The following is a 17,855-nucleotide window of genomic DNA, read 5'->3' on the forward strand; positions in this document are numbered from 1 at the left end:
TTCTCTATCTGCATGGCCAAATTAATAATTCAAGTCACACACTCCCATAATCCGCCTTATTTTCTTTCGTAAAATTCACTTCAACTATTTGTATAAAAATACTTCGAAGTTGAAGAGAAGTATCCAAATGACATGTCTTATTTTACAATAACCCATGTTTGTAGCAATGAAATACCACAACCTACCCGATATGATATATGAGAATTAGAATTCTCTATGCTATGCCTTCCCTATAACGGACCCGAAATACCTTGCTTACGTATCATTGGAAAGTGCATTAACATAAATACGGCAGTAAGCAGAGGTAGTACAAAGGTATGTAAACTATAAAAACGAGTCAAAGTGGATTGGCCCACACTAGCACTTCCACGTAATAATTCCACTAAAGGGGACCCTATTACCGGAATAGCTTCGGGTACACCTGTAACAATTTTGACTGCCCAATAACCAATTTGATCCCAAGGCAAAGAATAACCAGTTACACCAAATGATGCAGTCAATACAGCCAAAACCACGCCTGTGACCCAAGTTAATTCACGGGGTTTTTTAAATCCACCTGTGAGATACACACGAAATACGTGCAGGATCATCATTAGAACCATCATACTTGCTGACCATCGATGAACCGATCGGATTAACCAACCAAAGTTGGCCTCCGTCATTATATATTGAACGGAGGAAAAAGCCTCTGTAACGGTCGGTCGGTAGTAAAAAGTCATAGCAAAACCGGTAGCGACTTGTACTAGAAAACAAGTAAGTGTAATTCCCCCTAAACAATAAAATATGTTGACATGAGGAGGAACATATTTACTAGTTATATCATCTGCAATTGCCTGAATCTCAAGACGTTCTTCAAACCAATCATATACTTTATTGAGATAGGTAACTAGCCCGACTCCCCCTCCGAGAACCGTATATGAAAATTTCATCTCGTACGGCTCAAGCAGAAATACACAAATTTTCAACGGATATTAGAAAAAAAGGGTTCAAAACTCCATCAGCCACGGTATTGGATCGATTTGCCTTGAAGATATGAAATAAGAAAAATCCAGAATTTCTTCTTTGTGATAATAATGCCAAAAAATCTCAAGTTGGCTCATCTGTCTTTCTTTCCCTTATGTTGATCATTAGAGGCCTCTTGACTTTTCTCTTCCCTATTTTTTATTGATTTTATTTTTTGACTAGTCAAAAAATAAAATCAAAATTTCTAGTGGTTTTCTGATAGAAATTATCTTGTTGCGATCCTATGAATCAGTTCAATTAAAACCTTAGATTCATACTAGAGCCACGATGATTCAGTCTCAAGATAAACAAAAGGCAAGGGTTCTTCGAATAAGAACCGCTTGATGATCATTTATTGAAAGAGAAAAGAGTTCTCTTTTGGGCAAACAAAATTGGAAGGAAGAAAATTTCTTTTTTTATTAAGAACTACTTCATTTTTTTTTTAAGTCTGGTTGCGAGGTCTAAATAGTGAGTATGAATCATAGTTCCTTTTTTTTTGATCCACTCTATGTATTTCGTGTTCCAGATACTAGAATAAATAATATCTGACGAATTAGAATCATCTTGATAGAGATAACAGGCCCCTTCTATGTATTATCAATAGGATCAATTCTAACAAGTCACACACTCATATTCCAGAGATACCAAAACAAAAAAATCCACGGTCGAACTACCAGAATGTCTAGAAATGTGGAGCTTAAAGTAGAAAGGCTTTTTTTGGATGGAAAAACTATGAAGTCATAGTTTTAGTTAGTAGAAACCTAATTCGTTAAAATTCCGTCCAGTAAAACAGAAGAATTATAAATTTCTAAAATTATAGATAGGAATATCGCGAATAAAGCCATTGCGACCCCCATAAAAGGAGTAGTCCCCCAACCCGGAGCAACTTTCCCATATTCCGAATTCAAGGGTTTCAATAAACTACCTGCGCCAGTCCGTTTTGGCTTAGGTCTAGAACTATCTTCAACGGTTTGTGTAGCCATAAATTCTATTTAATCATTGGTGTTGACTTTGTATACTATTCCGTTGTAGTTGTAAATACACGATCTTTTCATAGATCCATTGTAATCTTGAAATTCTATAAAAATGGAAACAGCAACTTTAGTCGCCATCTCCATATCTGGTTTACTTGTAAGCTTTACTGGGTATGCCTTATATACCGCGTTTGGGCAACCCTCTCAACAATTAAGAGATCCATTCGAAGAACATGGGGACTAATTGAAGTAAGAAGTCTCCCCTCCGGGGGACTTCTTACTTCAATTAAATTATTTCATTTCTTAGTCGGAACCTTAGGTGGTTCTCGGAAGAAGATAGCGAAAAAAATTATCCCTAAAGTCGAAACTAAAAGGAACGTATAAACCAATGCTTCCATAGATTCGATCCTGGTTTATTTACAATTATAACTTCCACACCTATTCACTTATCATTTGGGATCATTTCCCATATAAAAAAAGAAAAAGAGTCAAAGAAAGGACAGGAGATGTTCCTCATGTCAAATCAAACAAAAAATGGAGGTGAAAGATACCATAGCAATGTGGTATCAGGCTGCCTGTCTCCTTGTAGTTGGATCTCCAACTTTTTGGAATGTTCCAAATTCCACTTGAGCATCCAAGTCTGGATCAATACCAGCAAAAACATCTCGGAACAAGGTTCGAGCGCCATGCCAAATGTGTCCGAAAAAGAAGAGCAAAGCAAAGGTAGCATGACCAAAAGTGAACCAACCCCTTGGACTGCTGCGAAAAACACCATCTGATTTCAAAGTAGCTCGATCTAATTCAAAAATTTCCCCTAATTGAGCACGCCGCGCATATTTTTTTACAGTAGCAGGATCAGAATAACTTACTCCATTAAGTTCGCCACCATAGAACTCCACCGTTACGCCTACTTGTTCAACACTATATTTGGATTCTGCTCTTCTAAAAGGAACGTCCGCTCTCACAATTCCCTCTTCATCTACCAAAACGACCGGAAATGTTTCAAAAAAAGTAGGCATACGACGTACAAAAAGCTCGCGTCCTTCTTTATCTCTAAAGACGGGATGTCCTAACCATCCAACAGCTATGCCATCCCCATTGTCCATTGAGCCTGCTCTGAATAATCCCCCCTTTGCCGGATTATTACCAATATAATCATAAAAGGCTAATTTTTCGGGAATTTTAGACCAAGCTTCTGATAAACTAAGATTTTCGGCTAACCCATCGCTAACTCTTCGATATATTTCTTGCTGAAAGTATCCCTGATCCCACTGATAACGAGTAGGCCCAAATAATTCGATTGGGGTAGTTGCTGATCCATACCACATAGTTCCGGCAACTACGAAAGCAGCAAAAAAAACAGCAGCGATACTACTGGAAAGTACAGTTTCAATATTGCCCATACGTAACCCTTTGTATAGACGTTGAGGCGGACGGACACTTAGATGGAATAGGCCCGCTAATATGCCCAAAGTACCCGCAGCAATATGATGCGAAGCTATTCCTCCCGGAACGAAAGGATCAAAACCTTCTGCACCCCACGCAGGATTTACAGCTTGTACTTTTCCAGTGAGTCCGTAAGGATCGGACACCCATATCCCAGGGCCATATAAACCCGTTACATGAAATGCACCAAAGCCAAAACAAGCCACCCCTGCAAGAAATAAATGAATTCCAAAGATCTTGGGCAAATCCAAAGAAGGTTTTCCCGTCCGCTCATCACAGAATATTTCTAGGTCCCAATATACCCAATGCCAGATAGCTGCCAAGAAACACAAGCCAGAAAACACAATATGCGCACCTGCCACACCTTCATAACTCCAAATACCCGGATTCGTTACAGTTCCTCCTGAAATACTCCAACCACCCCACGAATTCGTTATTCCTAAACGAGTCATGAAGGGGATGACGAACATACCTTGTCTCCACATTGGATCCAGAACAGGATCAGAGGGATCAAAAACCGCTAATTCGTATAAAGCCATCGAACCAGCCCAACCAGAAACTAGAGCTGTGTGCATTATATGCACCGAAAGCAATCGACCCGGATCATTCAATACGACAGTATGAACACGATACCAAGGCAAACCCATGGAAATACCCCTTTAGCAAAGAAAAATAGACACGATGTCGCTTTATTTTATCGCATTGGAAAAGACTATCCATACTTATTCTATGTACCTAACCCTTCTAGGGGATTCTATGTCAGAAAGCGTGAATATTTATTTCATTCCATTAAAAATAACAAGCCAATTCTGTTTGTAAGAAGAAAGAGAAGCAGATCTATTCTATACTCGATAAGTGCCAATATGCAATGGGTAGCTTGGGCTATTTGGAAAAACGAAGAATAGATCCTTCATCCCTCTTTGTTTATCATTCAAATCACGGATTCTTTTTTCTTTATTCAATCTGTTTTACCTTCCTTATATGTAGAATATTTCAATCTATGTATTAATAGAATCTATAGTATTCTTATAGAATAAGAAAAAAAAAATGAAGATAATAAACTGCGGATTCTTTCTTTCTCTTCCATTCTTACGTTTCCATATTAAAGTGTAGTTTTTTTACTTAAATTTAATAATATTAATCTAATATGCCCATTGGTGTTCCAAAAGTACCTTACCGGATTCCCGGAGATGAAGAAGCGACTTGGGTTGACTTATACAATGTTATGTATCGAGAAAGGACACTTTTTTTAGGTCAAGAGATTCGTTGCGAGATCACAAATCATATTACAGGTCTGATGGTATATCTCAGTATAGAAGATGGAAATAGCGATATTTTTTGTTTATAAACTCCCCTGGCGGGTGGCTAATCTCAGGAATGGCGATTTTTGATACGATGCAAACGGTGACACCTGATATATATACAATATGCCTCGGAATAGCCGCGTCCATGGCCTCCTTCATTCTGCTTGGAGGAGAACCCACCAAGCGTATAGCATTCCCTCACGCTAGGATTATGCTTCACCAACCTGCTAGTGCTTATTATCGGGCAAGGACACCAGAATTTTTACTAGAAGTGGAAGAGTTACACAAAGTTCGCGAAATGATCACAAGGGTTTATGCACTAAGAACAGGCAAGCCTTTTTGGGTTGTATCCGAAGACATGGAAAGGGATGTTTTTATGTCAGCAGACGAAGCCAAAGCTTATGGACTTGTCGATATTGTAGGGGATGAAATGATTGACGAGCACTGCGATACTGATCCAGTGTGGTTTCCAGAAATGTTTAAGGATTGGTAGTGGGTGGATTTCTTGTAAATTTATCTCAAACCTAAATTCGGGTTTTATGCTATAGAAAATAGAAATACTTCATGATGATGAATCATCAGGTTAAGATCGATCTAAACCAATCCATTTTATATATACATACGACATGCCAACGGTTAAACAACTTATTAGAAATGCAAGACAGCCAATACGAAATGCTAGAAAATCGGCCGCGCTTAAGGGATGTCCTCAGCGTCGAGGAACATGTGCTAGGGTGTATGTGCGACTCGTTCAGATCATGAGTTCAAACAAATAATAAAATTTTTGAAGTATCCATGATCGGTACCAATGAATAGGATAGAGAAGCTCTATCCTAGATTTCTATGGTATATGGAATTTATGGTTTCCTTTGGTGCAAATCCAATCATCTAGATTGGAAGAAGCAATTCCCCCATTGGTAACAAATGGTTATCCATTAAGCGGAGGAAATAGTAATAAAAAGAAAAAGGCTTATGCTCCTTTATCTTAAAAGAACGGACTAAAGGGTCAGCTACTTAGCCAACTTTCATAATTAAATACCGTCACTGTATGAATAACTCTTATTGTGAAAAGAGTTATTTACTCTATAATGGATAGGTAGAGCCAAAGAATGTGAACTATACAAGTTCACAATACCTTTTGATGAAAGAAAGGGCTCCGGTGTATAGAGAGGGCCTCGCCGTTTAAAAGGGAACCATAAAAACGATGGAACCCACTGTTTTTTTAGTATCGTTAGAATTTGTTATTTCTATGCGAAATAACTAAATAGAATAAAAAATCGTGGTTGGGAAGGTTATAGTAGCAAAAGCCATTGGAATTAATATTTTATATATCGGAATAATCCGTTTAGTTATTAATGGGAAAAAAGAGGGTTAAAAGAAGAGAAATCATTAGTTATTCATTAAGGTTAATTTGATTCAATGACCAGAGTTCCGCGAGGATATATAGCTCGGAGACGACGAACAAAAATGCGTTCATTTGCCTCAAACTTTAGGGGGGCTCATTTAAGACTTAATCGAGTGATTACTCAACAAGTAAGAAGAGCTTTTGTTTCTTCTCATCGAGATAGAGGCAGGCAAAAGAGGGATTTTCGTCGTTTGTGGATCACTCGGATAAACGCAGCAACACGGGTATATAACGTATTCAATAGTTATAGTAAATTAATACACAATCTGTCCAAGAAGGAATTGATTCTTAATCGTAAAATGCTTGCACAAGTAGCTGTATCAAATCCAAATAATCTTTACACGATTTCCAATAAAATAAGGATCATCAATTAAAGGATAAAAAAGTAATATACAGGAATAATTAAAACCGAATTCCCGGAGAGGGAACTCCGGGAAGATACAATAAATTAAGATTAAGTGGTAGGAATCGACGAGCATGTTGCAATAAATAAAAAAAACTATTTATTTTTTCCCATTTTTCTTTCTTATAACAAACACAAGAATCCAAATTGGATTACTTTACTTTATATATGAGTCTGAGTCTTTCGAATAAAACATCAACAATCGGAACTTAAGTTTCGATTGTTGTTTCTTAAATTCTGGTTGGAGTTTCTTAAGTTTCGATTGGAATTGAACTTTTGTGTTAATTGAGGAATATGTCTATTTTTTCTGTGTCTAGGACCAGTAATTATTGAAATTGCCTGGGCTTGAAATTGCTTCTCATTCTCATAGTTACGAAATGGTAAGAAAGATAAAATACGAGCCTGTTTTATAGCAAGAGTAATTAATCGTTGTTGTTTCAAGGTTAATCTATTTATTCGTCTAGATAATATTTTTCCTTGTTCACTAATAAATCGATTAATTAAACTCATGTTTCTATAATCAATTCGATCCCCCGGGCCTATTCGAGAACGCCTACGAAAAGGTTGTTTGGATTTACGAAAAGGTTGCTTAGATTTACGAAAAGGTTGTTTGAATTTACGAAAAGGTTGCTTAGATTTATGAAAAGTTTGTTTGGATTTACGAAAGGGTTGCTTAGATTTACGAAAAGGTTGTTTAGATATATACATGATTTATTCCTTATTTTAAAATTTGAAAAAAAAAAATGGATTTCTTTCTTTTATTAATTTTTGATCCAGAACCAGAAGAAGTAGTCTTTCTTTGGTCCATATATTATTTGATTAAATCAAAATATACTATATAAATTGATTAAATCAAAATATACTATATAAAAATATAAAAAATCCAAATATATAAAAATAAAAACCCTCTATACATATGAAATAATATCTACCTAAAATCAGATGAGTTGATTTGTATTTAGTATTCTATCTATGTTCTATATATTTAATAAGAAGTTCTTACTCTTTCTGTTCTTTGGAAAAATCGAACACACGATGCTCCTATTTCTTTATTTCATTATGAGTGGTATGCTTGCGACAATAACGACAAAATTTTCTTAATTCTAATTGTCCGGGCGTATTGTGGCGATTCTTTTGAGTACTATATCTAGAAATCCCCGTCGATTCCTTATTGGTACCCTTTCGAACACAACTAATACATTCCAAAATAACTCGGATTCTAACATCTTTGCCCTTGGCCATGAACCTCCTTTCCTTTTTGGATCGACTTAACTTAATTCTTATACCTATTCTTTATTCTTCTATTTTGGATCCAAAGAAAAGAAGAAGAATAAAATCCATAGAAGTTCCTAACTAAAAATGTGATTTCTAAAGATTTTGTTGTAATTCTTCGAATTATCGAACAAATCCAATCCAATAGAATACAAAATTTTTGAAATTCGTAAATTAAGTAATAAAACATAGAGAAATAATTAAAGAATACAATCCTTATCCATCTTTTCTTTCTTTTTGCTTCATATACTAAAAAAGAATTCAAAAAGGGGAAATTTTCGTCATGTCACGAAGAATTCTATCTCTCGCATAGGAATAACTAGAATTAAAAAAAAGGGAATGACAAAGCATCTGGGAATAAACGATTGATTTCTATCAATAAACCTGCTAAAGCCCCAAACCATAGAGTACTTAGCACGGGTGCTACAGAGAGATATGTTTTTATATCCCGCATTGAAAATCCTCCTTCCGTATTGGAATACATATATGATCAGATACTCTTGCCCAAGATCCTTTGTATTTCTTTTGTTTAGGCGAAATTCCTAACTAAAAAAACAAAATAAATATTATATATATATAGAATGAACCGTATAGACGAGATTTTCCTATCCCTAAAAAAGATGACCCCTTCTTCCTATACATTACTAAGGAATAGTAGTCTTTCTTTTATAGGTGAAATTTGACTGGATTTTAGTTTATACCCCTTCCTTGATTATATGAGACCAAAAACAAGAAATGACAAGAAAGTTCTATATGGATAAAGAAATAGAAGAAAATTACGATGTGGAAAACAAGAAAGGAATTGTGTACAATGGCATTGTACAACAATTTGGAAAAGGGATGTAGCGCAGCTTGGTAGCGCGTTTGTTTTGGGTACAAAATGTCACAGGTTCAAATCCTGTCATCCCTACCTATTAATTCTCTCTTCGTTATGGGCAGTAGTGGGGAGATCGATTAAAGTGGGTATAACTTGAATTTGTGGATACTATACGGACGTGAGACACGTTAGGAATAGAAAAGGATTTTCTTTTTTTTTTTGTTTTGAAAGCGCTCTTAGTTCAGTTTGGTAGAACGCGGGTCTCCAAAACCCGATGTCGTAGGTTCAAATCCTACAGAGCGTGATTCCATATATCTTATGTCGAAACTAAAATAACTTAAAAAAAAACAAAGTAGAATTGCAACTCCAATTTGACCTCCTCCAGACCAGAGAGGAGGTCAATCAAAAAAGAAATATTACTCAATCAAAGATCCAACTGATCCCCACGCCTGTATTGCAAATACGCAGTCACGAATAATCCCGCTAAAGTAATAGGAATTAGGCCTAAGACGATTCCAAATAGAAAAACTTCAATCATTTCGATTTGTTCGAGGGGATAAAAAAAGAGGTACGATCTATCTCTAAATAATAGTCTAAACTACCCACGAATCTCAATGACCAAGAAAAGAATTGGTAATTAGTGTGGAAAAGAGTCTAGAATACCAAGAATCCAAAAGAAAGATTCTTCTATTCAATTCATTTCAAATAAGACGTATCTTGTTCAAGCTAATAAATAGAGCTGGGGTTATAGTTAAAGCAGCCAGTAGAAAACCGAAATAACTAGTTATAGTAAGCATGAAGGGGTTCAATTCCATTTTTTTTACTACACTACATATGTTGGTAAAGCACTTACCTAAGTTTAAGTTATGGAAAATTCATAATTCATCGGTTATTTTAGATAATACTAAAAAACAAGATAGAGTGAGATACAGAAGTGTAAAAAAAAGAGAAAATCGATTCATCAGACGGAACATGAGTCCCTAATTCCGAATCAAGAGATTTGTTGTGGAATCTGTCAGTTAAGTAAACTAATAATATTAAGAACTAGATCATCTAACCCCATTGAAAAATGAAATTGGATTTTCGGGAGAATTTTGGAATAAAAGATAAATAAAGAATTGAATTTGAAAAAAAAAAAAAAAATTCTTTCTATTTCGGATTCGGATTATTTCTTTTTTAATAGGATGGATTTCATCCTCTTTTTGGAGCAAATTTTAACTCATTGTATTCCATATGGAATAAGAGGAGAAGAAAAGCATTCCACGACCCCCGAGGGGCCCCCTCAAAAAGGGAACTATTCCTAAAATTTACTTTTTTTTATTTATTTTTATTCGTTTTTTGAACCCCAACAAAAGTGGATTCAAAGTTACTTCAATTATCCTTTTCTTTTAAGTTCTTCTTGTAAAGTTCCATGCTTGCTGTTTGGTCAAGAAAATTAGACCTAATCCAACAAACAAGACAAGGATTGATTACGAATCTTGATTCTTCAAAGAATGTATTCCGTTTCTTTCATAACGGATTATCCGCTATTCGATTTTCTATTTATTAGATATTATTTTATGCTAACCAATTAAATTCCTTTAACTAAAAAGGGATCGATTTTGCATATACTTATCTTTGTATTGCGTCAATATGAGAATATCCTTCCTAAATTCTTTATCTTATTAATCATTAACTTAGATTTTCCCAAGATCTTGGCCGCTATTCCAAATTAAATTATTCTACTATTCCGAAGACAATGAAAATAAGTAGGACCCAAAAAATTGTGGGGTTCTATTGATGCCTTGAATAACATGTAATTTTCCTATAGACAAGGAACAAAAAAGAGAAAAAAGGAATTCTGTTTCGGGACCAAGCAAAACTGGATTGCTGTGCCATAGGAAGGATAGCTATACTAATTCGGTATACTCAAAATACACCTTTGGTACAAAATTGACAATCTCACAAGGATGAAATATCAGTAATTTTCTATTTACTGGTGGATCCCATCTTTTACGGAATCAATTCCTTTTTTGAATAAAAATTTTGGGAGCTCAGCATGTCTGGAAGCACGGGAGAACGTTCTTTTGCTGATATTATTACCAGTATTCGATACTGGGTTATTCATAGCATTACTATACCTTCCCTATTCATTGCGGGTTGGTTATTTGTCAGTACGGGTTTAGCTTATGACGTGTTTGGAAGTCCTCGACCAAACGAGTATTTCACGGAAAGCCGACAAGGAATTCCATTAATAACCGACCGTTTTGATTCTTTAGAACAACTAGATGAATTTAGTAGATCCTTTTAGGAGGCCCCCAATGACCATAGATCGAACCTATCCTATTTTTACAGTGCGATGGCTGGCTGTTCACGGATTAGCTGTACCCACGGTTTTTTTCTTGGGATCAATATCAGCAATGCAGTTCATCCAACGATAAACCAAATTCCAACTATAGAACTATGACACAATCAAACCCGAATGAACAAAATGTTGAATTGAATCGTACCAGTCTATACTGGGGTTTATTACTCATTTTTGTACTTGCTGTTTTATTTTCCAATTACTTCTTCAATTGAGAGAAAGAAAGAGAGTAGTAAGAATTCTCTTATCCCATTTGGAAGGATACCATCTTTATAACTATCCATGACTGTTTTTGTCTCTAGCATGACCACTTGAGAAAATGTGGAGGAAAGTAGGGGAAATGGCCGATACTACTGGAAGAATTCCTCTTTGGCTGATAGGTACTGTAACTGGTATTCTTGTGATTGGTTTAATAGGTGTTTTCTTTTACGGTTCGTATTCTGGATTGGGTTCATCTCTATAGTAATCGGAGGATCCAGATTGTAAACATGAAAAAGTAGGAACTTAGCGGGTCCTTACTCCCCTTTATCTGATTAGAGCGGAAAGGGCCCGCGGAATTCTTATTGTTATAACGCGGTTTTGTTCCATAATCTAGAAATTGGTTACCTATTTCTATTTGTAAAAATAACAAAGAGAAAACCTTTGCTCTGATGGTTGGAATCCCTCCATTTATTCTTTTGTTTGTTAATGATGTTAGTGAGTGAAGCAATCCATCGGTCGATTTAAAGCCCCCGCCTTTCGCCCATAAAATGGATTCACTCTTATGAAGCAACAAGAAAGAGGGGAGAGGATCCAGTATTTTATTCCATGAAGGAAGTATCCTGCAAATCGTTGATTTAGTTTAGAGTAATAAACTAATAAAACCTTAATCAAAACTACTCAACTAGCCTAAAAATCAAAACCACCCTTCCATGGGAGGGTATAGATTTTTTTTTACAAAATTTCTGTAAGTTCAAAGTTGAACTTAATTCAAAAAGTAAAGCAATTCTATTTGCTCACAAGAAATGTGTCCCCCGCCATACCTTCTTTCCCTCTGTTTGTCCACTACCGCGCCCGAACCTAAGCAAAGGAAGTCCAAAAGACAGACCCGAATAAAGAATAAATAGTAATCTTTGACAAAACAAATAAGAAGAAAAATGATTCTTACTTCGATACAAGAAGAATCGACACAAGAAAAAGGCAAAAAAGCCTTTTTCTTGTGCCCAATAGAGGATTAAGAAGACCCACAATTCCTCCTAAAAGGACTTGTTCCTTTTATTGTTCTCGTCTTTGCCTTGGATCCTCTTCTTTTGCATGAGATAGAAATAAGGAATTCCAGAAATCGAGGCTTTTTTCTCACTTGATGGTAAGAAATCCCAGGATCTAGAAATTCATTTCGTACAATTGAACCTTTTCAAACTGTTTCTTTTTGAGAACCAAAAAAACTTGTGCCAAAATAACAGATGCGAAGAAAAACAAAAGGCCTTGGACGCGCAATGGATCCTGAAGCACTATTTCTGCATCCCCCTGACCAAACCCTCCTACATTAGGATTGCTTGTTAATGGTTGATCAAGCTTGATTGATTCCCCCTCTGAAACAAGAAGTTCTGGCCCGGGAGGTATAATATCAATCACTTGGCGTCCATCCGATGCATCCACTATGGATATTTCATATCCCCCCTTTTCTTTACGTAGTATTTTTTTTACTATACCTGTTGACGTAGCATTATAGACCGTATTGTTACTCTTGCTACCGTCAGGATAGATCTGTCCCCTTCCTCGGTTTCCCCCTACATATATGGGATATTTTAAGAAATGAACGTCTTTTTTTGTAGCGGGATCGGGGGAAAGAATGGGAAAGACAATTTCACTATATTTCTTACCGGGAACAGGGCCTATCACAAGAATATTTTTTTTATTGGGACGATAACTCTGAAAAGAGAGATTTCCTATCTTTTCTTTCAACTCAGGAGAAATACGGTCGGGCGGCGCTAATTCGAATCCCTCGGGCAAAATAAGAACAGCACCCACATTCAACCCTCCCTTTTTACCATTAGCAAGAACTTGTTTCAGCTGCATATCATAAGGAATTCGAAGAACTGCTTCAAATACAGTATCAGGAAGCACTGCTTGGGGAACTTCAATATCCACAGGCTTATTAGCTAAATGGCAATTGGCACATACAATTCGTCCAGTTGCTTCCCGCGGGTTTTCATAACCCTGCTGCGCAAAAATGGGATATGCGTTTGAAATAGATGTGCGAGTTATTACGTATATCATGATCGATACAGAAATCGATCGAATCATCTGTTCCTTTAACCAAGAAAAAGTTTTTCTATTTTCCATGTCCAATCGCGGATCCCGGAATTTCTACAATAAATTAGATAGGTAGCTAAGCTAATCTAGTTCCCTATACACGAGTCTGTTGTCATTCTACTGCAATAGTTGTACTAGAATGATGAATACCTTGAGCAGGTAGAAATAGAAAGAATTTTGTTAAAAAGGAAAAGGGCTTTCTTTCTATTTCTAAAGGAAGAAAAGAAATATGCTAATTTGATTAATATTAGGAAATGAAATGAGTGAGTTTATGCTTCACTAATTGAATGATAAATGACTACAAGTGAAGGAGATAGACGGTTTAAACAAAAAAAGACCCAAAATTTCAAACACGTGTCTAGAATCACAGGAAAACTACAAACAAAAATAGTGAAAATTAGCTCGTTAGGAGCCCATCCAAGATTGTTGTAGACCCAACGAATTAGTAGTTCCCAACCGCGGGTAGAGTGAAATCCAACAAAAAAATCAGTAACTAAAAGAATAAAAAAAGCTTTTATTGAATCATTTAAGTTATAGAAAAATTCCTGAACCCAAGAATTCAAAATGACAAGTTCTTCTTTACCCAGAAAAAAAGAACCACTTAGAATAGCCAAACAGATTATATTTGTTGAGAAATGCAAAATGATATGGAGATGATCCTCATTATCTATTTTGGCCAATTGTATTATTTCCTTGTGTATTCCTATAGGAAGTTTTTGTACATGTGTCTTCGGTTTCTCTTTTATCATTTCGTCCAAGAGAAAAAGTTCCTCTAATTCTATGAATCCTTCTAGAATCCTTTTCTCTTGAATATCAGTTAAGAAAGTTTCGGATTGCCTGGTATTCCACCAATTCTTAATCCAAAGTTCCAGACATTTGTTAAAAGAGAAAGAGACTCCCCAGGGCAAAAGTACGATAAATACAAGATATAAGAAAGAAGGCAATGCTTTCTTTTTTTTCATTTTTGATCTGTAAGCTGAATATATATGATATTTCTTTTCTTTGAAGCAAAAATTCTATAACAAGGTTTGAGACCTTGTGTTTGTATCTATTTCTCTTTTTGTATACTAGTGGAATTTCATTGTATTGGGTTCTTTCTTAGATCTAAATGGAGTGGAATAGAGAAATAAAAAAAGGCCTTTCGTATAAAAATGGAAGAATAGTATGCCATATATCTCACTTGGACAAAACAAATTCGAAGCAATTTTCTCTTATCCTCGTTTGTTCCTTCCTTTACTTTAGATAAATACTCGAAAATCCCCTTACAATTGCAAAAAATTGCAATTGGTACTCAAAATACTTCAATTGGTACACGCAAGAAATAGGCCAATTCGGCAGCTTTTTGTTCAATTTCTCGTGGAGTAAAAAACTTCTCATCAGTACGAGTCAAGGGAATGACCCCCTGGCCCCGGATTTCCATATAAAGGATACGACGAGGATAAAGACCCTCTTTAACCTGAATTCTAATTGATTGGATATCCCGCACAAGGAATTGAAGGAAGATGCGACGTTTTATTCCAGGGAATCCCAACGAAAAATGCACACTATTCCCTCTTTTCTATCGAATCGGTCATAACCACTGCCTACATTCCATAAAATAGTGCACCACAAATAGGAGCTAATGAATAGGCCCGCGATTCCGTAGAAAGACATCACGACCCCCTGTGGAAAAAAAAAGAATTTGTTGAGATGGAAGTACAGATATCATATTCTTACCAAGATAACTGGAAGCCCCAACCGCTAAGAATCCTAATGAACCTAGAAAAAGAATACAGGCCCAGAAAAAATTACCTCTTTTTTCGAGAACCTTTTAGAAGTTCTATCCATATGTGTTCTGATCGCCAATTCATATTAGATATACTAAATCCAGTAGCGGTCAATTGAAATTGAGAGAATAAGCTAAATGATTTTTACTTTACTTTTTTTGATTCTGAAATAGCCTTCAGTAGCTAGTACTCCTGTGAAATAATTGGTTAGATACATTGACTTTCTATTCAAAAAAAATTAGTGGATCCACTTAAAAAAAAAAACTCGCTATAGTCGGCTACGCATATGCATGCATTTATGCTCGTAGCTTATATCTGCATCCATAGACGTTTTTCATTTGTGTGTAGAAAGAGCTACATACCCTATCATATTATAGTACTTACACAAAAAAATATCTGTATTATGATCCTGGAAATACATTGAGAAAATTTGGCCCCGTCGTTTCTAGACAATCTTATTTTTCTGCACATAAAGAAATAAGGAAGTCATTGCAATTGCCGGAAATACTAAGCCTACTAAAGGTACGAAATAGAGGGTAAGTTAAAATCTGTCATAGAATATGTGTCTCAATTCAAATTTACTATTTCTATCTATTCGAAATATATCTTAAGATTCTTATGATATAATTAAGTATATCTATTATAAGGAATATTGACTATTGTATTTTTTAGTTTACAAAATAAAGATTTTTTATAGATATAGAATAAAAAAGTATTCTATAAAATAAATGAATGGAATTGATAATAAGAAAATTGCAAAAAAGGGGAACTCAAAAGGGGAACTCATTAAAATAAAATATTTTATTTTTCTTTTCCCATTCTCATCGCCTTTCTATCCTTCTAATCGAACTTGAAATTGGATTCAAAAGAAAGCTATTGTGAAAATAAAAGAAATACCTCTTTCAGAATACCCTTTAATTTAAAAAGTAGAAGTGGAATAGAATACCCAGTTGAAGGGTAATGATCATACGTCTGTAATGCATTGTATGTCCCAGAATAGGTCCCATTCTTCTACCCTTTCCGGGTAGTCGATGGCTATTCACAGCTACTACCTTAACACCAAAGAAGAGTTCGACCCAATGCTTTATTTCTGTCTTAGTGAATCCCGATTCGACATTAAAAGTATATTGATTCTTTCCCAATAAACGAAGACTCTTTTCTGTAAATACTGCGTATTTGATTCCATTATCGTACGATAATACTATATTTTGATTTATATTTGTTTATTGTATTATACCTTTCTATATTCTAGATATATAGAATAGAAGAATCTCGATTTGTCAAGTCTCATGATCGTATCAAGATCTATTTCAATTCGGCTCAGTCTTTTTTTTTTTAGAAAAGATTGAGCCGAATTGAATTGCAATCAATTAGAGGAATAAAGAAGAATTACTGCATTTCTTAACTTATTTTTTCTCTTTCTATTTTGCTTTTTTTTTTATTTTATATGGTATCCATCGCTTTGAAACCATCAAATTTGATCTCCTTCCATATTTCACAAGCTGCGGCTAGTTCAGCACTCCATTTGCAAGCTGCTTTGATAATTTCATTACCTTCACGAGCAAGATCGCGCCCTTCGTTACGAGCTTGTACACAGGCTTCTAAAGCCACACGATTAGCTGCTGCACCAGGTGCATTTCCCCAAGGATGTCCTAAAGTTCCTCCACCAAATTGTAATACGGAATCATCTCCAAAGATTTCGGTCAGAGCTGGCATATGCCAAACATGAATACCCCCAGAAGCCACCGGTATAACACCTGGCATGGATACCCAGTCCTGAGTGAAAAAGATACCGCGAGAACGATCTTTTTCAATAAAATCATCGCGCAATAAATCAACAAAACCTAAAGTTATTTCGCGTTCCCCTTCTAACTTACCTACTACTGTACCGGAGTGGATATGATCTCCCCCCGACATACGCAATGCTTTAGCTAATACACGGAAATGCATACCATGATTTTTCTGTCTATCAATAACTGCATGCATTGCTCGGTGAATGTGAAGAAGTAGGCCGTTGTCGCGGCAATAATGAGACAAAGTAGTATTTGCGGTGAATCCTCCTGTTAAGTAGTCATGCATTACAATAGGAACCCCTAATTCCCTTGCAAATACAGCTCTCTTAATCATTTCTTCGCATGTACCTGCAGTCGCATTCAAGTAATGCCCTTGATTTCACCAGTTTCGGCTTGTGCTTTATAAATTGCTTCGGCACAAAAGACAAAACGGTCTCTCCAGCGCATAAATGGTTGTGAGTTTACGTTTTCATCATCTTTGGTAAAATCAAGTCCACCGCGTAGACACTCATAACACGCTCTACCGTAATTTTTTGCGGATAATCCCAATTTTGGTTTAATAGTACATCCCAATAAAGGACGACCGTACTTGTTCAACTTATCCCTTTCAACTTGGATACCGTGAGGCGGACCTTGGAAAGTTTTTGAATAAGCAGGGGGAATTCGTAGATCCTCCAAACGTAGAGCGCGTAAGGCTTTGAAACCAAATACGTTACCCACAATGGAAGTAAACATGTTAGTAACAGAACCCTCTTCAAATAGGTCTAATGGATAAGCTACATAACAGATATATTGATCTGGGTCCCCAGGAACGGGCTCGATGTGATAGCATCGTCCTTTGTAACGATCAAGACTGGTAAGTCCATCAGTCCAAACAGTTGTCCATGTACCAGTAGAAGATTCCGCAGCTACTGCAGCTCCTGCTTCTTCAGGCGGAACCCCGAGCTGAGGAGTTACTCGGAATGCTGCCAAGATATCAGTATCCTTGGTTTCGTACTCCGGGGTGTAGTAAGTCAATTTATAATCCTTAACAC

At 36.0% G+C, this 17,855-nt stretch overlaps 1 protein-coding gene, 2 non-coding genes and 1 pseudogene across 4 annotated transcripts in view; 2 read left to right on the plus strand and 2 right to left on the minus strand.

Annotated features, from left to right (window-relative positions):
* Positions 1–40: 40 nt before the first annotated feature.
* LOC118473654 (ribulose bisphosphate carboxylase large chain-like) overlaps positions 41–17,855 on the minus strand; it is a 20,145-nt pseudogene continuing 2,330 nt past the window's right edge. The window contains exon 1 of the transcript XR_004853549.1: positions 41–17,855. This exon is cut by the window's right edge and continues 2,330 nt beyond it. The product of XR_004853549.1 is annotated as a ribulose bisphosphate carboxylase large chain-like (transcript).
* TRNAP-UGG (transfer RNA proline (anticodon UGG)) lies at positions 8,643–8,716 on the plus strand. The gene has a single exon. It is a non-coding gene; the product is annotated as a tRNA-Pro (tRNA).
* Positions 8,834–15,645, minus strand: LOC118473655 (cytochrome f). Its single transcript, XM_035963610.1, has 3 exons — positions 12,115–15,645; positions 11,990–12,026; positions 8,834–11,788 (listed from the first exon to the last, which is right to left on the minus strand). Exon 1 carries the CDS (start codon positions 13,290–13,292, stop codon positions 12,330–12,332), a length of 963 nt encoding a protein of 320 aa, XP_035819503.1. The 5' UTR covers positions 13,293–15,645; the 3' UTR covers positions 8,834–11,788; positions 11,990–12,026; positions 12,115–12,329.
* On the plus strand, positions 8,854–8,927 carry TRNAW-CCA (transfer RNA tryptophan (anticodon CCA)). Its single transcript has one exon. It is a non-coding gene; the product is annotated as a tRNA-Trp (tRNA).

Source organism: Zea mays, unplaced genomic scaffold (genome assembly GCF_902167145.1).
Source record: "Zea mays cultivar B73 unplaced genomic scaffold, Zm-B73-REFERENCE-NAM-5.0 scaffold_103, whole genome shotgun sequence".
In the NCBI taxonomy this organism is placed as follows: Eukaryota; Viridiplantae; Streptophyta; class Magnoliopsida; order Poales; family Poaceae; genus Zea; species Zea mays.

Bases quoted from the DNA above. Each gene is read 5' to 3' on its own strand.
- LOC118473655 (XM_035963610.1), bottom strand. From the start codon at position 13,292: ATGGAAAATAGAAAAACTTTTTCTTGGTTAAAGGAACAGATGATTCGA.